This window comes from Mus musculus, chromosome 8 (genome assembly GCF_000001635.26).
Source record: "Mus musculus strain C57BL/6J chromosome 8, GRCm38.p6 C57BL/6J".
Lineage (NCBI taxonomy): Eukaryota > Metazoa > Chordata > Mammalia > Rodentia > Muridae > Mus > Mus musculus.
The window spans coordinates 31,800,312-31,821,930 of NC_000074.6; the positions used below are offsets into that span (position 1 = coordinate 31,800,312).

Consider the following 21,619-nt stretch of genomic DNA (forward strand, 5'->3'; position numbering starts at 1 on the left):
CTTAAAATTTACAATAAGCCTTAAACAGCAGATACCCACCCTATATGCTACTAGAATCTACTTTTCTGTAGATAACCCCGAGTTATTACTATGTTTCATCTGGGCTGCTCTTAACTCCAATTGGCTAGCCCTCAGAGCCATGTAGCCCTCAGAGCCATTTTTTTATGGCTCACCTAACCTATGGTGGCTCTCTCCTCCAGTCACCTTCTTCTTTTTCTCATGGTTCTCTTCAGACCAAAAGTCTGGGAAACCTAAACCCTATCTATGTCTCTTCTGCCCAGCTATTAGCTGTTGCTGTATTTATTCACCAATCAGAAATAGCTTGGAGGCAGGGTCACACAGGTCTCTGTGCAGACTCTAGGTCTTGGGAGCCTGCATTTAGCATTACAATAAACAGCAAGACCAAACCTCAATGGAAAAATCTTGGACAGATTAAATTGTTTTCTTTTCTGGAGCCTTAGCTACAGAGACCTACAGTGGCACAGTATTTATTAAGAACATCCAAAGCTCCAGGCACTGCTAAATGTAAAGGTCATAGGGGATTGCAGCCTAACTCCTAACTTCTATTCTCAAAGCCCTGAATGTCAGCCATAAGTTGAAGCATAATATTAGAGTAGATGTGTCCTGTCCTGAGGTGCTCCATATGGTAAGTACTGACTGTTTATTGTCAAACTAACACAAACCTAGACATATCTGAAACAAGGAACCACAACTGAGAAAATGCCTCCACCATATTGACTTATGGGAAAGCCTGTGGGGCATTTTCTTGACTAATGCTTGATATGGAAGGGCCCAGCCCACTGTGGGTGATGCTACTCTTGGGCGGGTGGTTCTGAGTTGAATGAGAAAGCCAATTGAAGGAATTGTGGGGAGCAAGACAATAAGGAGAATTCTTCCATGGCCTCGGCTTCAGTTCCTGCTTTCAGATTCCTGCTCTGACTTCCCTCCATAAAGGATTGTAAGCTGTAAGGTAGAATAAACCCTTTCCTCCCTAGGTTGATTTTAGTCTCTTATTTACAGCTAATAGAAAGCACGCTGAGACACTATATAAAACAGTGTTTTCTTAGGTTTGTTGTTGTTGTTATTGTTTAAACTTTGCCTTGCCCTGAAAGGCTCCAATTTATATTGCAGTTTTTGACTGCGTTTTGATTCTGTGTATGTGGGTGGACACAAAAATAGCATGGTCTGTCTGGCACCATCCATAAGGCACAGACTGTTAACATATTCCTGGAAATAGAAAGAGTACCATGCTACACATCTATCAGGATAAATTCAGAACATAGAGGTACACGGGTGTATTAAAATCATATCAGACAACTCAAGCCTGGGACAAAACTTATCGGCTGCAGCAGACCAAGGAAAAGGTGTAATGCTTACATCAGAATCTCATAAGAGAAGGACACTTAGCACAAGCATGGTCACTACCCGACCTTCATCTCAACATCCAGTTTGTGTGTTAAGGCCCAACAGGCAGAAATCCTTGACTTGTCATGGGTTTCAGCTTGGCTTTGTCCCCTCTGCTGATGTGGTCCTACTCGAATTACCATCTTCCTATCCTCCTACTCACCCATCTGGACATGCCACCTATCCATCTGCTGATTCATTAGTCTGGACCCAGTCCTGACATTCACCTCTGCAAGCTGCACTCAACTCTGACCCTGCAGCCGGACTCTGCAGCAGCAACAGCCACAGAACCTCTCCAGAGACATCCAGCTGGTCCCTTATCTTATCCCAACAGACTCCTTTGCACTTCAATGCATTGCCCAGTTATGATTTCTCAGTCTCCTTTGCAAGGACCGAGAAGTCCTCTTCTTGGGAGTAGTCTTTGCGTCTTTAATCCTTTGTTGTTATGCCGAAACTTGTATATACACATATAGAGATATATTTGCCATGTGTAATGTGTGATCTGAGAGTTAATCTCCATAATTAAAATTGGAATAAAAGAACTTGTGGTTTGTCTCCTCCAGGACTATCAACAAAAGGGAGGCTCCCTGGCAAATTAATGCCAGTGAATCTGGTGTAGCTTGTGAATTTATTGTTTTTAAACACATTCTGATGTTTTCAGAAAGACACAAATGTGTCTCTTTCTGAAATAGTGTGCTTATGGCATACAGTAAGATGTGTTGTGTGTGGAGGTAGATAATCTTAAAACTAAAGAAATAAAAAGGAAAGTTTGATGTTACAGCAATACCATATAAGGAATACCATAGTACCCTTTGAATTTCAACTTTGGAGCCTACTTCTTGAGTGTGTGTGTCTGTGTAATTCAGATATATTTTGGTATGCGTGGACATGACTATATGATGTTAGTTCATAGAGTGCCTTTGTACTACACTTTATTTAGGTAGGAGCTCTTATTTTTCAATACATTTTTAATTAAAACGGAATTACATCATTTAGGTCCTTCTTTTTCTTCACTCAAGCTCCTCCCAGGTATCCTACCTGCATCCTCTCCCATGCCCCTGTTTGCTAGCTACCATAATTTCATACTCCAATCTAAAGTCTTATCCTTATACTCACAGACAGTCATCACTCCTCCTCAGATGTTTCTCCTTATGGCAGATGGAGAGCATCATGGAAGCACATCATCTGGACACAAAGCAGAGATCAACAGATTGTGGGGAGCCCAGTCTCAAAGGATTTATCTCCATCACAGCTCCTGCTTGTATGTATCAAGGAACATCGGGAAAGAGGCGGTGGAAAGATCATGAGAGCCAGCATTCCAGAAGTCTGCTGTGACACAGTCCCTGCTAGAAATGGCTCCATAAGAAGATGGGATCAATGGCAACATCATTAGACATACTGACATGGAAGAGAGAATAGGGGTCTCTGCAAAGATCAGGGCTCATCTGTGTGAGGTAAGAAGGAAATCCAGTTCACTACAACTCATAGCCAGTGTTGGTTTAAACTTGACGAATCTGACATTAAGCAGTTTATTTAGGCATCTTTAGATACAGTACAATTTTGGAAAAAGGGTTTCCTGGTAAATTTTCTCAATCCCATGTGTGCAACAAAGCTGAAGTTATAACTACAGCTGAAATTATTTTGCAAAGTACATGTGACCTCTACGATAAAGATGGGTTCTATAGCTTAAGGGCCTAAGGCAGGATCTCATGAGGTCTAGGTCATTCTAGAGGTCATTAATATGACGTCTCCCCTAAAGATGGATTCTCTTGAATGAGAAACAATGCTCAGAATGAAGGTCTAAGGAGGAAGAAACTGGTATAAACACAATAGTCTGAAGGATCTGGGTCTCTCCTGGTCTTACAGCTAGTAGAGATCACCAGGCTATTAAGCATGTGAGTTCCCAGTTCTCTGCATGGAAACAGGTATATATATCTTCCTGCGAAGAGACCAGCCTGCATGTTTAACATTTCTGTTTGTGAGTGCAAGGACTTGTTCTCTCTGGAAGGGAAGGCTTATGTTGTAAGGCAGGCAGGAATGTAGGAATGACCAGGGTATCTACCAACACTGCTCAGCAAACACATTCCATGGTTAAAATGCCCATACCTAAGGCAACCTAGCATATCACTAAGATAGCCAGTCCTCGTGAAAGCTAATTTAAGATGAAGACAAACCCTCATTTCCAGAAAGACTGAGAGGGCAGATTCCAGAACAGTACCTCAAATAATCTGCAACCTTTGCAGTGATTTCAGAAATAAGTAAGATACCCCTAAGATTGCACATTCTTGAGTGAACTCTCAAGTGCCAAGGTTTCCCAAAGCATCCTAGACATCTTCAAACATGAGGAACATACCAGGACACCATAAAACAACCCAAACAACCAAATCAAAACAAGAAACAGTGTTGGTAGGATGCTATCATTAGGTGGTAGGTGACTGTGTGATAAAGAAATAGATGGATTAAGACATGGGATAGGATGTGAGCATCGTTCCTGGCTATGTCAAATGTCACTTCTATAAAAGGAAATTTGACAGAGGATGATAGGTTGCCTTCAGTCTGAAGTGTTCCTGCATCTTAAAACAAGTGAAAGAACTTTTTACCGTGGAGGGAAATGCGTCTCACCTAAAGAGGTGATCAGATGACTTTCAAGCGCAAAGTCACGCTCAGCAAGCCTGTTTTTTTTTTTTTTTTTTTTTTTTTTTTTGGTTTTTGGTTTTTCGAGACAGGGTTTCACAGGGTTTCTCTGTATAGCCCTGGCTGTCCTAGCACTCACTTTGTAGTCCAGGCTGGCCTTGAACTCAGAAATCCGCCTGCCTCTGCCTTCCAAGTGCTGGGATTAAAGGCGTGTGCCATCACACCCGGCTGCCTAAGCATTTCTTTAAGACCAGCAGGTTTAAAGGACTTTACTGCTCTGACTTTAGGCAAATCTTGTTTGATTTCCAGATCTAGAGTATTTGTAGGCTCAATGACATCCAGCCAGAGATGCTTAGCACAGTTAAGGCTCAGTGCTCATCTGTAGTGCAGCTGATGCTTGTCCCATAATATTGCTGTGAAGATGAAGCAGGGTACCCACACCAGTGCCAGCACAGAACAGCACAGCAGTAAATCATCAATTCCCATCAGGTTCTGACCACTTCCTGTCCTACCTCTTAGACATCAACAAATGCAGTTTCTTGTCAAGTGTCTTAGGACAGGTATCGGGATTCTCTCAAAGCCAAGCCAGTGACTTCATGCCTTTATACTACAGGTCAATTTAGACATTAGGACTATTATTCTCTACCTATATCCCTCCAATGACCTTACCCCAAACTTGAGTTGCAGCTATCTATACAAGCCTATGTTTTTAAACCACTTGTAATGCCACATTCATTTGCACTATGCACACCAAGTTGAAAAGACCCTGCTATGTTATATCTCTGAGCATTTTTTTCCCTTGGAAGAAATTCCCTGTTGTCTTCTAGGTGAGCAACAATTATTTCAAACTTAGTTAAACTATACCCTCAGACAGCTCCTATGTCCTCAGGGCTTTCCTAGTTCTTGTGAAATCATTGTCACCCTGTCTTTAAAGTCCCATGAAAGTCATTAGGGTGCAGTTGTCCTGAACCAAATAATAATTTAGATGTTTCGGTATATGTCAGATAGTAATGATTATATCTTTTAAAAGTTATCGAACTCTTAGAGGTAAATTGAATGAAGGCCCAAGATGCTTCATGCAATATCAAGGTTCACCTAACATCCACATGGCAGAATTGGCAGTAAACATATGATGAAACCATGTAAGTCCTGGGTTCTTTTCTGTTGAACTCATCATACTGATGTTTATGCATTATTATTGAAATCCTGAATGCATCCCCTCTGAAGGATTCGATGTGTTCAGATGAGATGCACTTTTCTCTTTGTACCAGGGGCTTCTATCCCAGTGTGGTGTGAATTATATATATTTAGTGTATGTATGTTGAATGATGGCATGCTCATCATGTAATGAATAAGCATCAGTTTTAAAAGGGATGAAGGATGATGAGAGAATTAATTATCAGACATTGAAGGGACCATTAGTGTGTGGTCATGGCTATGCATGGATTCAGAGTATAGCCAGTGTTCACTTTATAGCCTGGCAGGTAACAGATGGTCCAAGTAACCAAGTGAACCATGTGTCACTGAGCATTGTCTCCTGGGTAATCTCCAATCTCCAGTGATGTCTTCAGATTGTACCGCTATTGACAGACAGATGACAGGTTACACTTAGTTGCTTGAGAAGCCATTTATTACATATTTAAATCTCCCTTTGTTTCTATCTTATGATTGAAAATTTTCTTGCATGCCCCCACTCCATGCTCCACCTTCTGAAGACATCAAGTGAAGTGGAACCAGAGAATATGTCTTCTCCTACAAGGATGACATCCTTCAAGCCTGTGCAGAGATGCCAAACATCCTATGGCCTCAGAACACTAGTTTTGTCAGGTTCAAAAAGCAAAATCTGGGAGCTTTTCTATCTCCCTCTGTTGGCTAGTTTTACATCAACTTAAGACAGCCAAGAGTAGCGGTTCTCAACCAGTAGGTCACAAGACTTTTCCACGGGTATGCTACATATCACATATTTATATTATGATTCATAACAGTAGCAAAACTACAGTTATGAAGTAGCAATGAAATAATTTTATGGTTGGGGGCCATCACAACATGAGAAACTGTATTATAGGTTCAGTCATGTTGAGGTTTAGTACTTTGCTATGTATTGTAATGCTGAATACTAGTCTCCAAGGCCAAGTTGCCCTCAGGAACAAGAGAATCTGCACATACAGAAAGTAATGTGACCTTGCTACTTAATTTAAAATTAGTAATTGAATAAAGGAGCTGACAGCCTATAGCTGAACAAAAGAGAGAGATAGCCTAAGTTTGTAGTCCTGAGCTTGGGATCAGAGAAGAGACCAATAGGAAAAGAAAGGTGGAGAGAGGAAGATGCCATGGGGTAAGCGATCATAAGAACTGGCCATGCGGGTCTGCCAGTCGAAGTAAGAGCAGCACATGTGGAACATGGAAAGTCACATTTCAGTGCTATTGATGGGGAGGCCAACATAATAGCATAGAGGGTAGAATTCTGCCCAGCTCTAGTGCATTAAATGCTTATTGTAAATATAAAAGTTGATTGTAAATATAAAAGTTGAATGTCTTTTATCTGGGAACCAAATGATCAAAGGCAAGGTAGAAATTAGATTGAGATTAATCTACAACGCAGTCACAACCCTAGGAAGGTTGAGAACCATGGAGCTAGAGTCATCTGAGAGAAAGAAGCCTCAACTGAGAAAATGACTCCACAAGACCAGGTTGTAGGCAAGCCAGTAAGCAGCATGCTTTCATGGCCTATGCATCAGCTCCTGCCTCCTGAGGTCCTCTAAGGTTGAATAGCAATGGTGAAGTATAAGCCAAATAAACCCTTTCCTCTACAATTTGCTGTGGGTCATAGGGTTGCATCACAGCAACAGAAACCGTATCAAAGACATCCATAATAAGAATCATATATACCTTTGCAATTGTGCATATCTGAACGCTTTCAGAAGATTTACCTACCTGGGTATGAGTCTGAAAAGGAAAGCCATCTTGACATTCTGATTCTTCTGCTTGGAACTCATCCTGGAGAAGATGCTATTGCTGAACAACCTGGCGTCTCAGGAGGTGGGGATTCAGGGAGGAAGCAGACAGGCTGATGATCAAAGTCCAGACAGCTGTATTAACTGCTTCCATCGGTATCTTCAAAGTTCAGTGGCCCCGGAATAATTTCAAAGGCAGAGAGTAGTTCTGCTGATTTCTTCTCTGTAAGCATATTTTGGAAAGCACCCGTGGGTTCAGAATTCCCAGGGATGCTTCTTAGTCACCTCCCCCAGTCCCCTTAAAATTCAAAGGATTCATTGCTTTCTCCATAGGCTCATCAGTTGCATCTCATATTTACCCTAGGCTTGCAGTTACCTAGAGCAAACAGGAACCCATTGAATGGCCCAGTTATTACTGTAGCACATCTAATTCAATTAAGTCATAAGACGGGAGAACACTGTGGCATAACCTCTCTAATATGCAAAAACCCTCATTATTTGCCGAGCACCAATTTCCTCAAAATGGGGACTGCAGCCCTGCAGGCAAACCAAATTCTAAAATAGAAATTATGCTTGTTTACATGGTTCGTGGTGATGCTGGGTCTCGAGTGGAGCCAAACTGCTGGGCCTGTGACAGAGGAGACTATGCATAATTAATGACCCTGAAATCTAAATTAGCTCTTATTAATTGGATGGAGCAAGTCATCATTTTTTTTTCTGCATTTGTAAAATTGTTTTCTTCTTGGAGGAAAAAGAAACACCTGTTCCCTGGTCCGGTCTAGTTGGCAGTAAGTTGGGTCTCTGATGTTTTGGTGTAGCTGAATGAGGAAAGTGGGTAAGGGAAGGTGGGAGGGGCTTTGGAGTGTCAATCTAGAGACAGACTCTGAAATTCTGCTCCCTGATGCTCCTGCAGGCTCTCCTGATCTCCTTAGGACATCTAAAAGTAGGGTGGGATCATCCAACACAAGCCAGGTTGCTAAGTCAGAAACATAACCTGTTCATTTTCCTTTGTTAGACACAGATTTATCTACAAATAAAGACATGACTGTTTAAATTTTGATTTTTTTTTCTTTCTGAAATATGGTCTTACTATGAAGTCTAGGCTATTTTTGAACTCCTCATTCCCTTGTCTGGATTCTCAATCTCTTCTTGTACTAGGATTATTGCCATGCCTGGATAAGACATGCATTAACTGAGCACTAATAGATGGCAGGGTAGCATGCTAAAGCTTGATGCAAAAATTATGTCACTTAATTTCCTTTACTGACTCACAGGTTTAGGTCAAATTTTTCTGTTTGAGAGGGGGTGAATCTGAACCTAGATCTTTATGGTTTCTGGGCTCCTGTTGTTTCTGTCGTATCTACCTTTGCTGAACATAGCCCAACACTGGGGTATGTTCCACAGTGTGAACTCTCAGAATGCAAGGCTGACAAAGGAGTCTGCCCAAGAAAGAGAGGGAGTATCTGGACTTTGATTTCCACGTCGTTAAGAAAGGGGCCGGATTCTCTATCCAGGCCCACATTTTATTGGCTCAGTGATTGTGAGAAGCAAAATGTTCTGTTGTCTTAAGTTGTGACTTCACAAAGAGTGTTACAAACATCTACAGGATTTGTTTGGGCTTCTGGCTTCTGGGTATTGTTTTATTGTGGTGGTGGTGGGAGGGCAAGACAGGCTTTCTCAGTTGTAGCTCAAGCTTGCCCAGATCTTGCAAATCTCCTGCCTCAACCATCTAAGTTTAGCAATGACAAGCATGCACCATCACAGCAGCAGACATTGGATTAGAAAAAAAACAAACCACTGCCCAGTCTTGAAACACAGACAGTTTAGCTTCATAGGCTTAGACATTTACAAGGTCCCAGGATGTATGTATCTCAGAATCTGCTTGGCTGCCTAGTGAGTTTTTTGGGTGGGAAATCTCTTTAGTCCTAATAAACAGAAGTCATAAATCTTCCCAAGCTTCCTGAATACATTTTCCCTCTATAATGCTTGCTGGTCTGCCTCTTTGTCAGAGAATTGCCATTGTGTTCTGAGACTTTTATGGATAGTGGCATCTTGCTAGAACTCGATAATGTTCTGTTTTTATGGTATTTATCTATCTCTACAATTTATTTTAATTATGGCAACTGATTGTGGTGTTTCTATTCATGGCATCCATACAAGGTTTTATTTGAAATGACTTTATTTTAGTTAAAATGCAGTCAATCAAAAACAATATGCGAATAACAATACAGGAGGTACAGGGGAATAATATGAAGTTGGTGGGCCAATGACAGGGATTCGAGAATATCGATATGGTGTACTTTGGGCAAACAGAAAATTACGAGACTTGGAATGGACAATGATGCTAACAGACAAGTTGGAGCCATCATAGAGTCAGACTGTGAGGGGTTGCTTAGGTCAGGCTGAAGATTTTTCGTCCATGGGAAGCCATGGTTTATGCAGAAGTCTAGCCTGCGAAGGTGTGAGGGTTCATCATGAGAACACGAGGGATGGCTCAGTGGAGCAGATGAAGCAGGTCAGGGTGCTGATGGCCCTGTGGCAGAGGATGAGGCCAAGAAACGGAGGAAAAAGCAAGGTGATGGAGAAGACAAGATGATTTGACAGTCATCTGTCACCCAGTTGATGTGGAGTGAGATATGTAGAAGAGTGTTCTAGTGTGGCTTAGTCTGTGGGTGGCAGGTGCCTCTCCTAACAAGATGTGGTGATATATCCCAATAGTGGTTGCTTCTTTGATGGTAACTGATGTGGTTTTAACCTGAGCAACACCCAACACATCCTTGCTAACGTCTTTACAGGAAGAGTGATCGTCTTACTCCTAATTCCTGTCTAGGCAGCCAGCTCCTTGCAGACTGCTCTCCAAATGAGTGTGTGGTGGAGCTACTGTCTTTTCACATGTGAGAAAATTCTGTGGCCAAGTAGTGGAAAAGATGTAACACCACCAGGCCTAGATCTTCCTCAAGGACCTACCAAGGAAGGCATCTTAGTTCAAGAATGTTACCTTGGATCCTCTTTAAATTCACTTTTCCAAGCTTTTTTTTTAAAATCAAGGTATGAAGGTTGTATAGTTTTAGGATTTTAGAGATTTTAATGGACACATACTATTTGCATATATTTATGAGGAACAGTGTAGAAATTTGATCTATGTGTATGATCTGCAAATGATCCCTCAAGATAAATAGCATATTTGTATTTTGCAACCACGGAAGGGAAGAGAGGGGAGGCTCTGTCTGTGCAGGGGGTGCCTGTGTAAGTACAGCGGCAACAGCTCATAACCAGAAGGGTGTGGTAAATGGAGACTGGAGCTGTCACATGCAGCACTCTGCCCCTCCTTCCTCATGGTGGAGAGAGCTGAGGGTTTGAATACCTTACTAGCTACAAACAGGTATGTCCCAGTGAAGCCCCTTCCTAGAAAAGGATAAAAAGCTCGCTTTAGGCTCCACTCTAAGGGATGACAGGAGTCTGGATAAGCACAGTACTGGAAATTTCCAGGGACTTGCAGAGATCTAGAAAGCTTAGAAGACCCTCACTTTAGAAGAAAAGTCAGTGATGACCAACGTTTAATTGCCAATGCTAATGATCAGAGGCACAAAGTGTCTACCTAAAAGATTCTTCTTTAAAAACAAGAAAATATTCCTTTGCATTGTTTGTGTGTGTGTGTGTGTGTGTGTGTGTGTGTGTGTGTGTGTGTGTGTGTGATAGAGTTAAACAATTGTTCTTAATTTAAAAATGCTTCATTTAAAGGGAAGATTATACAAGAGCAATTATGTCAGACTCCATTGCTATTAACAATGCTTATTTGCAAGTGTGATGATAGATAGCATGGGCCTAAATCAAGGACCGCTTTTGCAGAACCAAGCGTTAAAAGACTGAATCCAAACAACTTAAGTCTATAAATTATTAATGCATCACATAGATGAGAGAAGGATCTCGTTTTATGCATAGTGTGAAGAGTAAGTCAAAACTTAAAAGAATTATTGGGTATATAATGGGGTGGGTACGGGCATCAACAAAGATATGTGAGTTTAGTATTAATCTGGTATTTGACTGACTTCTCTCATTTTATCATTCTGGAGGCCTCAGACTATACTTTTTCAAAGAAATAGACGATACGTGAACTTTATGGGAAAAAATTAAGGCCAATGGGTATATATAGATCAGACAGTTTGCAGGGCTAAGAGAAGTTTTGATCATTCTATTAGAAGTTTACAATAAAGTTTGAAGGTGGTATCATAAAGTCCACATCATAAGTCATGGTTTATTTATTTTCTGTGAACTTGTACTCAGAGATTATCACAAGCCATTAAAAATTAGTGCCTTGACACACAATGGCATGGCTGCACAAGAAGTCAACCATTAATAAAATACACAGAGATCTTAGTTTCTAAAACTGCTACATTGAATGTTATTTGGTGATGTCGCTTCACAACATATACTTGTTGCTATTAAAAGAAAGCATTTTTCTTACTTATATGGGGTTGGGGAAATGGTCTATCTGGTCACCTCATGCAGTGTGACATACTTTACTTGAAACTGAGAAATGTCGGTCTCTGAACTTTAGGATCTGGAGGAGGAGCAGGGGAAGCCATCTGAATACTCACTATGTCCTAGACACTTTCCAATTTCTTTACATGTGCTCCAGTTTAAACCTCTTGGAACCACAAACCTTGTTGTGGAGAAAGGTAGCAAGAAGAAACTGCCAGAGTTCACAAAGCTACAGTTATAGGGCCATTATTCTTTCCACGGAAGCCCTCTTCTTTTGACAAGAATTTGCCACCTACACACCAAAATTGTGACTTGACTGACACTCATAGCTGGACTTGTTCTTCCTTAGAAAGCTGAGGATAAGGAGGATGGACAGAGTTGCTACCTTAAGCAACCTAGGTTCCAGGATATCTGTAAACCAAAGGCAGGAAGGCTCCTTCCTCCAACACAGAAGCTGATTTAGATAGAACTCCTACTGTGTTAAAGAGAATCGGACATGAAAATGCTCATCATACTTAGGCTACTGGTCAGGAGGGACTGAGAGAAATTAGGTATCTATAACAAATCTACAACTCAGTAGACACATTGCTCTGAGAATTAAGTCTAACTTCCCCGGGCCTAAATTTCTACCATTTTCCCCCTCGCATAAAGCAAATAAAAAAGAAACAGGGTATTTTAAGTCATAAACACTATAAAAATATTAATACTTAGTACTTTGATTCTTATGTCAGTATACAATAAGGCATTAAAGATGTTAATTCCTTAGCCTTGTTGGAACAGAGTGGGTAGAGATAGCTTTCCTTCTATAAATTTCTGTTCCTGAAAGTTCATTGAAAGAGGATGTTTAGAGAAAGATTCTTGGGTCAAATGGTCACTCCATTCTGTCTCTCATTTTTCTTATAAAAAAGAGGTTGGTCATGATATTTTACAGTATTAAAATCCTTTTCCTACAGCAGGTATGGTTTTAATTCAACCACAGTTAAGTAGCAATAGCTAACCAGGGAGGTGCATATGTTGCAGGATTGATGGTATCAGTAAGGCCTACAGGTATGTATAGAGCATGTACTGCCTAATCTAACAACAACCTTGTAGGGTACAATAAGAAACTTCCTAAACAAACAGAAAGGTTTTCCCTTCAAAAGTACAAAGCTCTCCATCCCTAAACAAATCACTTTGAATGCATCGTCTTTCAGAAGAGTAGCCAGAATGAGAGAATGCAATGATGCTAAGATGAACCAATGCTCCATTTTTTCTAGTATCTTAAATGTTTAGATTGCAGACCAGCTTGACTTATCCCCAAATCTTTGACCTTAAGCCCTTTGATGATTCATCATTGGAGCAGAGAAGAGAAACTTCTACAGACTGGCTGGGAAAAACAGACATCTTCCTTCTTAGTTTGCAGAACTGGCCTAGATTTATCACTCAAGAGTCAAAAACAACTCGAGAATAATAGAAATTTTCTAGACTCTGTTTGACTAGAAGTCACTTTTCCTTTCTCTACATTACTTTCCTTTACATAACTCTTCTGCCTGAAGTGGCATGACCATTTAGGTTCACAAGTCTCTCCTAAGGTACTGATATTTGTCGCTTACAGCTTTTAGTTTGGGCATGGGGTTGGCAAATCTACAGTATAAACTGAGGAAATGACCCACGTTCTAACTTACATATTCTCCCATCTTCTGATCTGATGCTTGGCCTGTCAGCTGAATGACTAGTGGGCAAGGTCATTCATGACATGACTTTCAGAACATTAAGTCTCCTGGACTTCTAAACTGCTCAGACATGATGTTCATGCCACTATTATAAGGTGCCAGGAATTCTGTCTACATCAAGGGTGAACTTGTATAGGAAATATTAGCTTATGCCCAAACTCCAAAGCAGGCTGACTTATTATACATCTTCTAAAAACTCACCATCTATCTGAGATAATGAGAATGGTTGAAATATATAAAAATTACACACAAAGTATCTATTTGTTAAAATATGGCTTCATAAGGTTAATTTTTAATAAAAAGAGCACTGCCTTCATACTATAATGAATCTTGTAATGTGAGGAATATTCCATGCATAGGCCCCTCCCTGAGCAGTATGTGGGGCATTATTTTATTTTATTTTTTAAAGAATGAGGAGAGTAAAGCCACTGCTCCTTAGTCTTCTTATAAAATGGTGTTCATGATGGGAAATAAATGTAAAGACATTATAGGGAAGTTTAGCATAGATGTCTTTGAAGCTACTGTGGCCGTTGAACCATTTGAACCTTGATAGCTTTTCCCTTTTTTCTTTTTCTTTTCTTTTTATTTCCTCTTATGATTGCATAGGATTGGCACAGTCATTGCCATTAATCTGAGTAAGTTTCTTGATGTCACTGCAGAATAGACCAACAATCAGGATCCAGAAAGTTATTCAGTGTTTCCCTCTGATGTCTTTGTGGATGGCAGTTTGGTGGCTATGAAATGGAGCAAACTATTGCTTGGTTTTGTGTTTCCTACAGCAAGGAGTGAAGTGGTAAACAGAGTCAGGAGGGAGGTGATTCAAGGATGGGTAATGCGGCAAAAGCAACAGAGACAAGATGATCATGGGGATGGTCCATGAAGCACAGTCCTATAGCATAGCTGTCATGGCGAGACGAAAAGTGCTACTCTTAACAGACTGAATGTTAGTCTGCAGAGCAACACACCCATGTCTCCACAGAGTAGCATTTTTATTGCAGCGTGACTTTCTTGGGAAATGAACAATTCTTTAAATAAATCACAATTACTTATTGCTTAGTATTTGAGATAATAAATTCTTTAGTTTATCAGTACTCCATGGCCTTCAAATGTGCATTCTTCAAATAGTTTCAATTACATATATATTCTTTTTCCTGAACAATAAATTATTCTTTAAAAAATGGAAAAAAGGAAAAGGTACATAATTTTAAAGCAAAGAAAAACATATATTTTAAACATTTATCTTAAACTTATATGAAAACAATTCTCTATGTTAGATGTTTAAATATAAATAATAAAGGAAAATATGTTATTTACAATGTAATACAGTAAGTTTAGAGAGTAAAAACTAACATTAACTCATAAAGACAGTAAATGACTTAAGAAAACATCTAAGTACTATACAATGTGTATTTACAAAAGAATATATAATAGAAATTGTGATGTGTGGCCATTTCCTTTTGTCTGCATTTCTTCATAGTGTTTCATGGATCTTAGTGGATAGAAATCTTGGCAGCTGCTGGAAATGCAGCCAGGACTAAAAGGGAAGGCCAGATCTTCCTTATTCACGAATAGGGGCCATATACCTTCAACTTCAGGCCAAAAGAGAAATACATACAGAGAAAGTTACCCTGGATAGACGCCACCCATATTGACAGTCACACAGACACAAGAAAGAGATGGCATATTGCTGCTTGAGATACATTCTCTCTTACACAGAGGGCCATTTTGTAGTTAGCAGAAGACTGTCCACCAGGCACTCTTGAGGGTAGAGGGATGAATGGAGGGGAAATCAGGGCAGAAAGCAAATCTTGAGTAAGTACAAAGGAGTTTGCTATCTACTATACCCCACTATATAACTCTCAGTAGTTTTTGATTTAAGACCCAGGAAACATAGTTGTTATTAAATTCTGAGTAATTTGTCCTCCCTTAAAATACAAGGCATCTTCACCCATGCCAGGACCACAGGTGTGCATTCTTTTGCCCTATTACAGCTCTGCCTGGATTCATAAACAGGATGCTTGAGAGAGACCTGGCAGTGAAGCACTGTAGAGATGTTCCTGGACATATAAATCCAGAGGCTACAACAGATAGCCCTGACCAGCCACGTGGCTGTTCTCCTCAAGGAAAGCTGTGTTCTCTTGGAAAAAAAAAAGCTTTCTCAACTAACATGGCAATAGTAGATTACCAGATAAAGCACAGAAGAAAAAAAATCACGTATATTTGCGATTTGAAAAATTGTATAGCTTTTCATGCTAGTAAAATGCTGCTTTAAAAAAATATTTAAAGTGTTATCAGAGGAGTCTGTTTTTCAGAAGGGACCTTCCTAATACCCTGGTGACTAACAGATTTGAAACTGATTTTTTTTTTAGAGTTTTAAAATAACAATAAAGAAATTTCTCTATTGAGTGATAGGGTGACTCTGACCTTTAAAGGCAACATGGAGAGCTGAGAGAACATGCTCAAACCTGTTGACTTTTCCTCCCTGTGGGGAGTTGACCACTCTCTGCAACACTGGGAAGTCAGCATTAGGCTTCCACCTGCAGGGGTTTATTCCTCTGTGTATAACAAAAGTTAAAAATCACTGTACACACAGAGAACTGCCCTGTGACCAGTGGCAAGAAATGAGAGACTGCACATACTACGAGTAACTTGAAGGGTTTCCACTCAAGCTTCTCTTAGTAATATGGAGGAGTGTAACACATGGACTGGTGGCCAGCCTGCAGTGTTTTTTCTAAGACCTTCTTGTGGGTTATTACTTCCCTTGACTTATAACAAAGCTCGGTAAAGAAAATAGATTCGGTTCAACTGGGAACAAGAATCTATCATTGCCATTGGCTTTGCCAATCCTCTGTTCAACTCCTTCCCAATTTTGCTATGGAACTCCTAAGAGCCTACTAAGAAACTCAAGAAGCTCCGGTCTTGATTGACAGATAACAGGCAGAGAATACACAGGGTTCTGAAAGGTTATTCCCCACCCCCACCCCCACAGTTTTCTTTTTTTTCCCCTCTGGATTAGCAGTTGTTCATTTGTTAATATCTATAAGTGTCCATTGGCTTTCCAATCACAAGAGAACAATCTTAGTCCTGCTTTTGAGACAGTATGGGGAAAATTACTTAGAGAAGAGAGATGGAAGATACAGGCTATTTATGGAGAGAGATCAGTCCATGAGTGGGGGGGGGTCACTTCTGCAAGAAAAGCTGCAATCTTCCCAATGCTATTGACACTCCCTAGTGAGGCACCACTACGGGAAGTTCTTGCTAATCACAAATCACATGCACATTGGCCATTCCTGGCAAAAAAAAATTATATATTCATGCATAGTTATGACCTAATCAAGGCAATGTTGAACACAAGAGAAACATAATGGGGAGAAAGGAGTGGCCAACCAAACCAAGTTAAAATGTCACTGGGTAGTGCAGCTGCTTTCCCCTTGTAACTTCTACACACTCACTCCTAAATGCTCTAGCATGAAACAATGGCCAAGTCACTGCTATGTACCACAGGTACATCATACAAGTGGTTGGGGCAGATGGCTGAGTGTACTCTTGGGTCTGAGGCTTCATGACACTCTGAGCCTCTTCTGGAGCCAACAAGCGGGTACAACCAGTCAGTTAAAAAATATGTCAGAAAGGATTGCACCTTTAGCAGCTGTGGTTGGCTGGTCAACAGATGAGCTGCTGGGTCATTTCCTCCAAGAGAGAAAGTGAAGTTGAGTCCTTTCTAAGTTGATAGATTTATCCTGATAGCAAGCCAGAACCCATTTTCCTAAGCTGTACTTAAAGCTGTTACTCTTTATCAAGAACAGCAATAACTAAAAAGTTAAAATTAGAGTCAATGGTAGCTCCTTTTAGCAAGAGCAAGCTGTCTTCTGATTAATAATATTGTTTGTTTTAAAAATCACAGTATTACTTTCTCCCTAATATTTAACATTACTTAGGTGCAGTTTCCTGCTATATGTAATAGTAGCATGCTGTTGGGTCTACTATTATCTCAGAGTCCAGTGAAGCAAACCTTTGGCTGACAGAGTAGAGAGAACTCATTTTATATTGGGAAAGCAAAGAAACTTTATACAAAGTAGAAAGGTATTTGGATGGATGTGCCATTTCAAGACAGTACTGGTTGGGTGCTACTGGAAGCAAAGAGAGGGACAGCTGCTAGCCTTGCAAACCATACATCCAGTCAACATCATAATGCAATGCACAAAAAGCCAGCAAAAACTGAATATATGGGAGGTTTCGCTGAAATACTGTGAAAAAGCAACCACCGTAACTTTATAAAACTTGCTCTCGACATAACATAACATAAAGGCACCATTGATATCTTTCTCGTTTTTTTGAAATACTGTAAAAAATTGCTACATATGGCACATAACACATTTTTACATACATATATTTAATTTATAAAAGTTTTTTTCTTCCTGTTTTCTATTTGCAGAACTGCTAAAATAAAATAAATTGTTTAATTTAAGGTGAAATACTTTATTATATAAAATAAAGTTTTACAGGTGAATCTATGTGTTTATTTAGGTTTTATACAGCAATAGGGTCTTGGTTAGCGATTACACTAGACAGCCTGGCCTGTAATTCTTCCTGTGTGGAGAAGCGGCCTGCTGGGTTAGTCCTGCTCTCAGCCAGACGGAAGGCAGGGGCCACCTCAAGGCTGGCTGCCAGGGGGTTCTGTATGCCCAGGAATGGTGTATCTTCACCTACTCTTTCATCTTCTGTCTCACTTTCTGAGTTACTGCTCACAGAACTTGGGTTGCTGTCCATTTCCAACCTATTGGCAATGTGGCCATTGGGCTTGGTTCTTTTGGCCCGCCGGCTATTGGTGACTTTCTTAATAGGCTCTTGAATTGGCTCATACTCCTGGGTCGTTTCGTATTCCTCATCCTCCACTATCCTCAATGGGCTAGGGGGGAGGCTGGTACTCTGATGTGCAGGGTTGTGATGAAAGGAGTTGAGTTGCTGGGGGTGATGATCATACTTCTTCTCCCGTAGCCTCGGTGGCGTCACAAGAAGCAGAGGCCTCTCTTCTTCCACAAAGGGGCTGACTGCCACAGAGGGCATGGACACCGTCATGCTGGACACGGGTGGAGACATTTCCGAAGGGGGCGATTTAGGGGAGCTTGGCGTGTGGAAATCTACAGGTGACATACGAGCCGGGGTGGTCATGGCTGATACATACCTGTGTGAGCACAGAATACCCCGCGTGAGTGTGGTGGATAAAGAGGGCACAGAACAGGGAGGGAGTAGGGGCGGAGTTCACCACGGGATATAGTCAGAGAATAGTCATCATTGAATACTTAAGTTTTACACTAGAAAGTTCAGCACCCTTGGGTCCTATCCTTATTAAAGCCAAGAGTTTCCTTATAAGAATCATGCAAAGATTGGCTAAGTCATCTAGCTCATTAAAGATTTTTGAGAGTTTCAGTCTCATCGTGAATTTAAATAAAAGTATGTGAGCCAAGAAAAGGGGGGCTCCCAAGAACATCTCAGCTTATAAAGACCAAGGCTTGGGGACTTAGAAGGGAAAGAAGTATTCTTAAATACTATACCTTCCTAAAGGCCAAGGGGTCTTAGAGAATGAAGCCCAAATGGGGAATGGAAGAGGATCTAAGATGAGTTGCTGACAGCTCGATCTGCATGCATTTGGATCTGTAAGCCTTGTTTCTCCTTAGCTCAGCTATAAGGTTATGTCTTATGAAAAAAAAAAGAGCACAGTAACTTAAAATTTACAGTGTAATACATTTGTGTGCTTTTAAGTTGAAAGTTTCATGAAATGCTACTAGTTAACATTCAATTTGCCACTGTCCGTTTCAGGGTGTAATATATCTGAAGGCAAGCCTAAGAGAAACCATAATTGGTTTCATGTCACCACAGTGGGCACTAACTCCAATCTCCCATGTATTTCTCCTCCAAATCCCAACACTGCATCAGCTTTTGGTATCCTTCCGGAAATACTTGCAAAAAGATCCTTACAAGTTCCTAGCGAGCTTCTGTGTATACACAAGGATTTGGCGTACCATGGTATTTCAAGCCATGCCATGTTGGATAATGCCACCATTTCAGTTCAGGTACCATGTGCCTGTTTTGCAGCACTGTGCCTTCCCTAGAACAGGAAGGCATGTCCTCCGGGCTGAGTCTGAGTCACATTCCTCATCTTTTGATAATGATGCTCATAGTGCACAGCCACTGGGTGACTCTTCCTGACACTGACATTCACAGTCTAATTTGATGTGACCTGTGATGACACAGGATACTGCTCTCTGAACTCAAGCTAATGGGAAGAGGAAGCCTATTAATTCTCTCACTTTTCCATGATTCATGGTGATATGGAAGTGAGATCCACCTGTGTTTAAAATTGGAAAAAGTGTCTCAGAATTTGAAACATCTCGGGCCCAAGTCTGCAGATATCTTTTGAGGGTAACGAAATTAGACCTTCTGAGAAATTCTAGTCACAGTTCAACCAACACATACAAGTGATTCATCTTTTTTCTCCCCAAGATCTTTCAGTTTAAGATTGTTTTGTAACTCTAGACAGTCTGGGTGGTGCCCTGATGCCTACTTTAGCAGACAGAACCCTCAAAACCAAGCCATGGTAATGAAAAGCAACCTCACATTACCTTCTCTGTATGTTTTAAGAGGGCTGAATAGGAATGGACAGACTTCAATATACAAAACTATAATTATACAAGGTTAATACTCTAAGACATTTTTAGACCATACTCTTCTGCAGATGTATTATAAAGAGAATGTTAGATTCATAAATTCTATCCTGTTCTGAAACTGCACTGGGGACAAGGTGATCAGCAGGCTCTTTGACCTGAAACTCCCCAAAGGATTCTTGGCTGTACTTTCAGGACCATAAGTAAGAAGTTCTTTGAAATCACCTCCACCCAGGTAACTGTGAAAATACATTTGGACTTGGCATTATATTGACTCTTTAGTCAATGGAAATAGGCTAAACTGAGATAACAATAAGAAAATAAACGAACTGGATTGGAAAATCAATAGGTAACAGCCCGCAGATGGGCTAAATGGTCAGCTGGCCATGACTTTCATTCAGCTTAAATGAAAACGGATAAAGAGAATGTCCAAGTTCAATATTCCTATTTATCACTTTCTCTAGTTTACTCTCTTCCACGCTTTAGTTTGCCTCTGTCATCCCTTCTCCAACCCAAGTTGGACTTTCCCCAAAAGGAAATGCAAACATCCTGGAATTGATGGTTATATCAGAGGCAATATCTGCTTTGAAAATCACCTATAAAAGCTACCAGGCTCATTACACAACACCTTTATTTACCCATGACTTCTAGGGATTTCATAATTGGATACAGCGTGGTGAACAGGAGGAGGCATTCCCCCATGACCATCAGCAATGTCACAGCCCTTGACTTGCTTTAACTGAGGCTAGAGGTAGGGTAGTTAATGCATGGGAAGAGGAGAGCAGAATGACCATTGAGGTAGCCAATGGACAGCTGGCCGATTGGAATTAGATGAGGGTACACCTGAAGGCTCCTGCTCTTTTTGAGTTGGTTGCCTGTCAGCCACTGGGACGGTGGGAGAAGCTCAGGATGAAGGAGTTCAGCCAAATAAGAGGATGACTTCATCAACTAGGAGCATCAGGGAATTGATGACACCCCGTACATAAGGATGAATTTCCTTAGGAGAGACCGCAGGTGCTCATGGGATTCTCTCACTGAATGAGGATCTCCTCCAGGATAGCTTTGCCATTCGGTTTTACCTTTCACTATGAGGAGAGTCTCTGTAGGAGTCAGGGGTTTCTCTGGCATGCCTGAGGAAGCTGTTACATTCGCGAGGGCCTCCCAGGCCATGAAGACGTCCTCGTGGGCCCCCAGCTGGGCTGCTGTGCCTGCTGTTCTCTACCGATGACATCATGATTACAGAGTGGCTTTCTGAAATGATGCTTTCTGTGTGCCCATTACTCCAGCTGGGTAGAGAAGAAACGTTAAGAGGCAGTGAGACAGATTGTCTTAATTTTATGTGGAAAATAGCAAAGAACAAAAGTGCCCAATATCTCAATTGACTGATACCTCAGTAGCCCAGAAATGATTCAAAGATCTCTACTCTAAAGAGAATCTTGATTCAGATTGGACGTGTGAACACATAGTTTATGAATTTGTTCATTCATTCCATAAATATTTATCAAGTGCCACGAGGTAGTATTAGTGCTGTCTCACAGTGCTTGAGTGGCTCGAGCTAAACAAAGGCATTGCTGTGTGCATTATGTCTGGAAGTCTGCTGCTGTACTTGGTAGAGTGAGCACAGCCAGCATGACATCACAGCCAGGGTATCTAAGAATGGAGTGCTCCGCTATGTAGGCATTTCCAGGGGGGGCACTTCCCAGGGCAGTCTAAGCTTTAGAAACAAACTTCTACGGATCACAATGAATCTAGACAGATGTTTCCCTGC

The 21,619-nt window shown here is 40.9% G+C and overlaps 1 protein-coding gene across 38 annotated transcripts in view; it reads right to left on the reverse strand.

Moving 5' to 3' along the window:
- Positions 1 to 7,140: 7,140 nt before the first annotated feature.
- Nrg1 (neuregulin 1) overlaps positions 7,141 to 21,619 on the reverse strand; it is a 1,084,158-nt gene continuing 1,069,679 nt past the window's right edge. For 19 of the 38 annotated variants that reach the window (XM_006509068.4, XM_006509067.4, XM_006509065.4 and 16 more), the window contains 2 exons: positions 20,931 to 21,137; positions 9,154 to 18,371 (listed from right to left, as the gene is read on the reverse strand). In XM_006509068.4, the coding sequence (XP_006509131.1) occupies positions 17,717 to 18,371; positions 20,931 to 21,137 (862 nt within the window). In that variant the 3' untranslated portion in view covers positions 9,154 to 17,716. Of the gene's footprint in view, positions 7,216 to 9,153; positions 18,372 to 18,741; positions 18,884 to 20,464; positions 21,138 to 21,619 lie in introns of those variants that run through there. The other 19 variants (XM_030243392.1, XM_006509077.4, XM_030243389.1 and 16 more) reach the window with 6 other exon arrangements.